This window comes from Mastigoproctus giganteus, chromosome 3 (assembly GCF_048544385.1).
Source record: "Mastigoproctus giganteus isolate SK-2022 chromosome 3, ASM4854438v1, whole genome shotgun sequence".
NCBI lineage: Eukaryota > Metazoa > Arthropoda > Arachnida > Uropygi > Thelyphonidae > Mastigoproctus > Mastigoproctus giganteus.
Genome location: NC_143577.1, coordinates 140395927 through 140403375, shown reverse-complemented (window position 1 = coordinate 140403375; position 7449 = coordinate 140395927). Strand labels below are relative to the sequence as shown.

The following is a 7449-nucleotide window of genomic DNA, read 5'->3' as shown; positions in this document are numbered from 1 at the left end:
CATTTTCATCGTATTTGAAAATGTAACATACTGGAGAGATTTTTAAGTGTCTCACACCATAGAATCCTTGTGGTTGGCAATGAATACCATGTGTTGCCCATTCTGGTAATTAACTGACAGTTTCTGCAAGTTTTAAATAAATGAAATGTTTATATTGGAGAAGGTGAAGAAATTTGCAAAAGGAGTTTGCAGATACACAAAAAATGTGATCCTGGAATGTATTCTGGACAGTAAAATCTCAATGAACCTTGGGAGTGCATGAATTTATCTGTTGTAATGAAATTTCCCTATAATGAATGTTGCTGAAAATTATTTCAAAAATAATCATTATATAAATAATTGTACTTTTGCTACTTCTATACATTAGTAACACAGAAGCAGCAAATTTATGCATGATTTTACTTAAATATCAACTTTAAAGTCAATAATAAATAAATGACAAAACATTACTATAAAAGTAAAAATATCTGTTTAGAGATTCATACTGTATATGAATATAGTATAGATTCATACTATACTTATAAGAAATACTGTATAACATTTTAATAACCCACATTTTAGAAATATGGTACAGTAACTTATCATAACTTTAAATATTTATACACTGATTTTTATTTTAACACTTGATAGCAATGTACTTTTAAGACTTTTTTTTTCCTGTTAATTTTTTTTAACAAGTGAATTTTTTTTTAAAAAAAATTGAGTATTTTTTTAATTCTACTACTACAAAAAAAAAAAAAAAAAAACTAATAAAAGTAAGTAGTTATTCATCAGCTCACATTTTTTAGGATGGGGGAAGATGAAAAGGTACTTTACCAAACTGGATTTGAACATAAATTCAAGTTACGGGGGGAAATGTTTAGATTGGACTGCAGGAAGTTTTATTTTAGCCAGCAAGTTATAAATTACTGGAATAAGTTGCCTTCATGGGTGATAGAGGCCGACAGTTTGGGGAAATTCAAAGGTCATCTGGATAGTACTTTCGGGTAAGGGAAGCGCATAGGATGATAGGTTTAATTTCCTTTTTATTTATATTTTATTTATTTTTTTTTTAATTATTATTATTTAGTTATTTATTTTATTTATTTATTTATTTTTTGTTTTTATCATTGTTTTGTTCGGATTTTTTTTTTTTTTTTTTTGGCTGGTGCAGCATAAGCCATAGGCTTTCTTGCACCATGTGGCCGTTACTAATACTAATAAATATTCAAAAATGTGGAAAATTTAATAAAGGGTGTGAATCTGAATTCTTTTGCTACATTTTTAGAACTCGTTGTTTTCTTCAATCGAAACCTTCCATACCTGTATTTACAATTCGAGAGACAGTCATGTCATTGGTAATTTTGATACAGGTAAACCAATATATTTCAGTAAAAGTATTTTGCTCAAGACTTACAAAGCATTATTAATAAGTTGGCTAAGACCTGGAAATATTTTAAACATATTGTACTGTAATTGCTCTAGCCACAGATTTAACAAGTATTTGGGCTTGGACTATTAAAAGATTGATGGTTATCAACAAAACAATAAATCAATACAACAAAAGAGATAGTTTTCGACGTCTAAGAAGAAACCTCAGCAGCCAATATCAATGGCCATTGTAGATCATGGTCATCAATGTCCATTGTAGATCTTAATCTCAATTTATGTGGTGCAATAGTATTTTCTTTAATTATTCTTTAATGATGACACACTGTGTATCCCCGTTTAACTTATTAACTCCTAACATATTTTAAATTGATGAAAAATGAGACTGATAGTGCCAACCAACTGTCCAGGACGAAACATTTTTATACAAGTGAACTGGTATCTTGTTTGTACTTCAAGATGTCATTTCTTGTAGTTTTCCTTGGAAAAACCAAATCAGAGTATGATAGATTTACCTTTTTTTGGCAAGGCATTCACTGTTCTTTTGAGCTCCAAATGAATCTGCCTTAGAACTACTTTTTAAATCTGCAATAACAGATTTAACTTAAGGCCTCTGATAAATTAATTAATCCAGTTCTCTCCTTATCACAAATTTATTCAGATTCTGCTATATATCCTCTTTTTAGATATTTTAAATGAATATAACACAGAATTCACCACTTTTTAAAATCTTTTATAACGCATACAGCTGATTGCCACCATCTTTTCACTATCGAGTTCGAACCTCCCCAGACTTACTCTTTGTTCATTCCTTCCATTTGTGTTTTCCCTTTAGAACAATAAAACTACTACAGGTTTATTAATTTTTCATGTTTATGATTATCTTGGAAAAAAGTTGAAAACGGTTATTACATGAAAACTGAAAGTGACAACACAAGTATATCACAAAGAAGAGTGATAAAAAGTATCAGGATAGTCTATTTTTTTATTTTATTTTATTATTATTTTTTTTTATTTCAACAGGCTTACACATATGATGAACCATTTTGTTACATAACAAATATAACCTACATCAGCCTTATTAAAGTATGTTTTCTTCTGCATGTTGCTGACAATGTTTAATCCAGTTATTATAAGTAAATATTTGCACACATTCCTTACATTTATAGACTGTTTGCTCCCCTATTTTTAAAACTGAATGCACAGGTGGTTTTACAGAATCATTGTCATATTCAACACCTTTGTTGAATTCCTTACCATTATATGTTAAAAGATCTGCAAGGATGTCTACTGAAGGTTCAACTGTAATTTCTTCCCATTCTTCAGTGCTGTTTTTATTTTTCTCTTCAGATAATACTTTTGGAAGCTTCTTGCAAATTTCAGAAGATTCTTGTTTAACCACAAAACAACCCTTTTTAAAATTAATTTTCTTCTCAAAACTTTCATCACAGGTATCAAGTAGTTTTAAATCTTTTCCAATTTCATTTTTAGATAAATCATTTAGAGGCAAACCAGTACTGGGAAGTGGATCATAATGAACTTTTTTAATATGTGTTATCATATCTCCTTTGGTGGCAAAGTTGGAACTACAACTACTTATACAACAAGGAAAGGGGCCACGACCAAACTTGCGTGCTATACATTTATGCCTTAAAAGAACGGATAAACAAGTAAATAGCCTATTACAAACTTTACAAAAAACTTTTTTCATTGGATGTTCTTCAGTTAAGTTAAAATCTGCAATGTCTTCGCACATATCCTCTTCAGCCTGACAGTTAACTAATTTTTTATTCAAACTTCCTTTGTGTGATAATCCAGATATGTATGGCCATATATATTCAAAATTTTGTTCACTGTCATCAACAACAAAGCTTCCAACTTTACACATATGAGTAACCATATGCTCTTGAATCTTATTTTTTGGACCAGATATGTTACATACAAGACACTGATACCAATCAATTAACATATGAGTTAACTTTTCATGAGCTGAAAGAGCAGCACTTGTCTGAAAATTTTTTAGACAATAAGAGCATATATGATCAGCCTGTGAACTAGTCCTAGGCATCTTTTCACAGAGGTGATTGATTAAACTACTAACACTTCTAAACTGTTTATTGCAATTTGAGCAGCGCCTATAAGGACCTTGTGGTGATTCAAATAAAAGTGATTCAGCATCATCTGTACTTAATGCATTCACAAATTCACTCTGAAGTATGCAGTCCTCAGACACTACTTTTTCATTAGTATCATTCTCAAATGATAGAGGCATAAAGGAATTCTTTACCTTAGAAAGGTCTGAAGTCATGTCATTTTTTATAGATGTCAATAAACATGGTTTTCTGGTTGTGTTAAAACTTGGACAAGGTTTCAGAGGTGTACCGGTTTTGATACAATCCTGTTTCATGTTTTGCATATCTTCTTCTGGTGAATGTTTCATTTTAACAACACCATGAACATCCTGAAAATGATCTAAAATGCCTTGCAAATCCTTAAAGGAAATATAACATCTTCCACATTTATAGATTTGACTACTTTCCCTAATTTTAGTTGAATTAGATTTCTCCTCACCTTGTCCAATTACTAAAACATGTCTGTTCTCATTGGACAAGTCCTCATTAGCAATAAAGTTTTTAGGTAAATTTGTTTGGTGTTGACTTGTTGCTAATATATTTTTTTCTTGACAAGATGAAAAGCAATTATATCTTTGTGAAGAACTGGAATTAGCAAATGTATGATTTACCTCTCTGGTAACACCCTTTGTTTTACTATCTTTTTTAAATAATGACATTTTCTGTTCATGCTGAGTTTTGAATAATGAAGGATATGATAGCTTGTGAGAAATATTTGAAGAATCAAAAACATCTGTTTTATGTGATGGAGAATCCTTGGACAAAGCATGTGCCACAGAAAATGACATTCCAGGTATTCGAGTTTGCACAGGTGGCTTTTTATGCACTTTGATTACATGCTCTTTAAGTGAGGAGGAATCACCACAGCTCAGCTTGCAATAGAAACAACAGTAAAGGGTTGCAATATTCCTTGAATGTATACCCGATTCATGCTGACGTAAATGATCCTTGCGGAAGAAATATTTTCCACAATATTGGCATGAATGTCTATACATATTTAAGTGCATCCTATTATGCCTTCTGTAACTGTCTTTATTTTTAAATGTGCGATCACATATTTTGCAAAGATACACAGACTGTTTATCTGAAATCTGTGTTTGTAAAGTGGAAGGATCATCTACTTTCTTTAATTCATTTATCATTTTCATAGCATTCACTGGAACATTAACAGAAACATCTCGAGAGGGTTTTAATTGTGTCTTTCCGAACATTTTTGCCGTTGAATTCATCAGTTTTGACTTACTCACTGGAGACCTGTGTACATGAGAGTTTTGTAATGGTTTCAGAAATGCTGTTGAACCTATGTTTTTCAGGTTTTTTTTAACTGTTGCTTCTTTCATTGTTAGAAGAGCTAAGGAATCCATAACTTTCATATTTAATACCTTCTTTTTCACTCCTGTAGTATTTTCTGAATAACTATTAACTGCCACTGAATTCCTATTCTCTGTGGCATTCTTTGCTTTGTTCATCAACCGCATGCTACGACGAGTTGGCAAAATTTGAGCCTCTGCAAGAGATTTTTCATTTTGGCAACCTAAAAGATGTTCATTGAGCAAGTCTTTATTCAGAAAAGGGATGTTACATTTTGAACAGGTATGTGAAATAGAATGAGAAGAGCGGTGCATTTTATGTTCTTGAAAGGAAGAAGACAACTTACCACAAAATCCACATGAAAAGTAATGTAAACATTTTCTGTGCAAAGACATATGACGGCCATAACTATGTGCATTCAGAAACAATTTTCTACAACATTTACAAAAACCAGCATGTTTTTTGTTACCACTCTTATGTCTCCGGAAAATAATCTTATTTGAAGTTAGGTTACTAGATTTCATGCAGCTGTGTTTCTTATTCAGTTTTGAAGAATGCTTGATAAAATGATTTTTCAATAATGAGGCATTTGCTGTCTGATAACCACACATATAACAACTATAATAAGGATTTAACATATGTTTCTTTCTATGTGCAGCAAAGGAGACAGGACCACAAAAACTCTGACAACAGTACTGGCACATAAAAATTTTTGTTTTTGAATGCATTCTTTTATGCTGTACAAAAGTATTTGCCTGAAGGAATACTTTATTGCACACTTCACAAACAAAATTATCTTGTTTTTCCCCTTGTTTTGTCAAGGAATCACAACAGGTCTCCATTGGTCTCAAAAGGTCTTCGCTGTTCTGACAATGAAGAATTTGAACTTTATGAGAATCTTTCATACTAGAATTAATACTATCGGACACATTTGCCTTTACTGATTCATCCACTGGTGAAGAATCAGTCTGAATAAACTCTTCAATTGTTTTTTCATTTAATTTGCATTTTCTGCTATTACTGTGGACGTTTTGAAAATGTTTTTCTAATATCCCTAATTCCTTCAGTTTCAGATTACATAAGTGGCACTGCCACATACCATCAATATGTTTTGCATGTTCTTTCATCCTGTGCTGATTCAACAAGTAGCGACGGTAAAATTCTTTACCACAGACCTCACATATGTGACACCTACCATCAATATGTACCCGTAAGTGACGCCTGAAACTTGTATAATTTGTAAAAACTGTCAGACATAATTTGCACGAAAATGGGGCAGAACGCTGTAAACAGTCTACAGTTTTGTTTCGATGAAATTCTTTATTTCCTTGGAAATACAATGCATTTCTTGGTAGCCTGTTTAATTCATTACCTGTCAAAAATTTTGATCTACTATAACTACCATATGACGCCCAACCAAGATTTACCTTACTTGATTCTGTAAGACAATCTACCAGGAGAGTCTCAGATGTGTTTTCCAGTTTTTGTGATGTTGAAACGGATGGTTGTGAAAAATATTCTAGTCCATGCTTATTCCACAATGTGGTACTGTTTTGAGGAGTATTCTTATGTTCTATGCCAGTAACACATTCATTTGATACAGTGAGCTGTGTACATGGTAGATGACTTGGACTTGACATCTCTGAGTAATCTGTAATGGGATCTGATGCAGATAACTCTTTAGGGAGGGAATCTTTGGAGTAATCAAAACCTCGGAAAAGAGAATGATCTTGAGTATCATATTCTTCAATTTTTTCAGAGATACACTGCTTATTTACCACATTCTTCTCTTCGTTGATGTCTATATCTGAATTTGCTAGTTTTTTATGATCTGAACACCCATGAAAATGAATCTGAAGAGCTTTGGCATCTGGAAACATTTTCCAGCACTGTTCGCATACATGATACTGATCAGCCACTACCTCAGGATCACCAGCAGTATCCATTATCATAAATAGCCTTTATCTAAAACAAAAAAGAGAGAAATAAAAAATAAAAAAATTAAATACTCATAAGCTGTTTCAGTAATTCAATGTTTAATCTGCCAGTCTAAGCTTTCACCAGCAAATAATCTTTGAAATTTAAAATTTTATTTCAATTTTTTATTATTTTTATTTATTTTATTTTTTGTTTGTTTTTTAATTTCTTTCTCTTAATATCAGTTTGAGTCTTAAATATGAAACATGAATGGCTAATGGTGGTACACAGGATTTTGGCTGGTTCACCAATGATGTTCAGAGGAGAGAAAAAAAAATACACATATGCAAATATCCAGGGTAGCCACAGTCCTTTCCAATGTAATTTTAAAGCTAAAGGCACAAATTCAGGAATCTAAAATTATTTGAATATAAGGGTCAATCATGTTAATCCAAGTAAGATTTATTTAGACCTTAAGATCTATTAACTCATTGACATGGAAAGAACAAAAAATATAAAATGTATCTGCAATTGCCCTGACACAGAAATGTTAAGCATTAGCAGGAAGTGGTCAGATAAGGGCTGTCTAAGAATCCACACACACACACACACACACACACACACACACACACACACACACACACACACACACACACACACACACACACACACACACACACACACACACACACAATGCCATTATGTGCAGCTGATAGACCAC

The 7449-nt window shown here is 32.1% G+C and overlaps 1 protein-coding gene across 1 annotated transcript in view; it reads right to left on the bottom strand.

Annotated features, from left to right (window-relative positions):
* Positions 1–2449: 2449 nt before the first annotated feature.
* Positions 2450–7449, bottom strand: part of LOC150088290 (uncharacterized) — a 53222-nt gene continuing 48222 nt past the window's right edge. The window contains exon 4 of the mRNA XM_090370105.1: positions 2450–6776. Coding sequence (XP_090226231.1) covers positions 2450–6763 — 4314 coding nt within the window. The 5' untranslated portion in view covers positions 6764–6776. The remainder of the gene's footprint in view (positions 6777–7449) is intronic.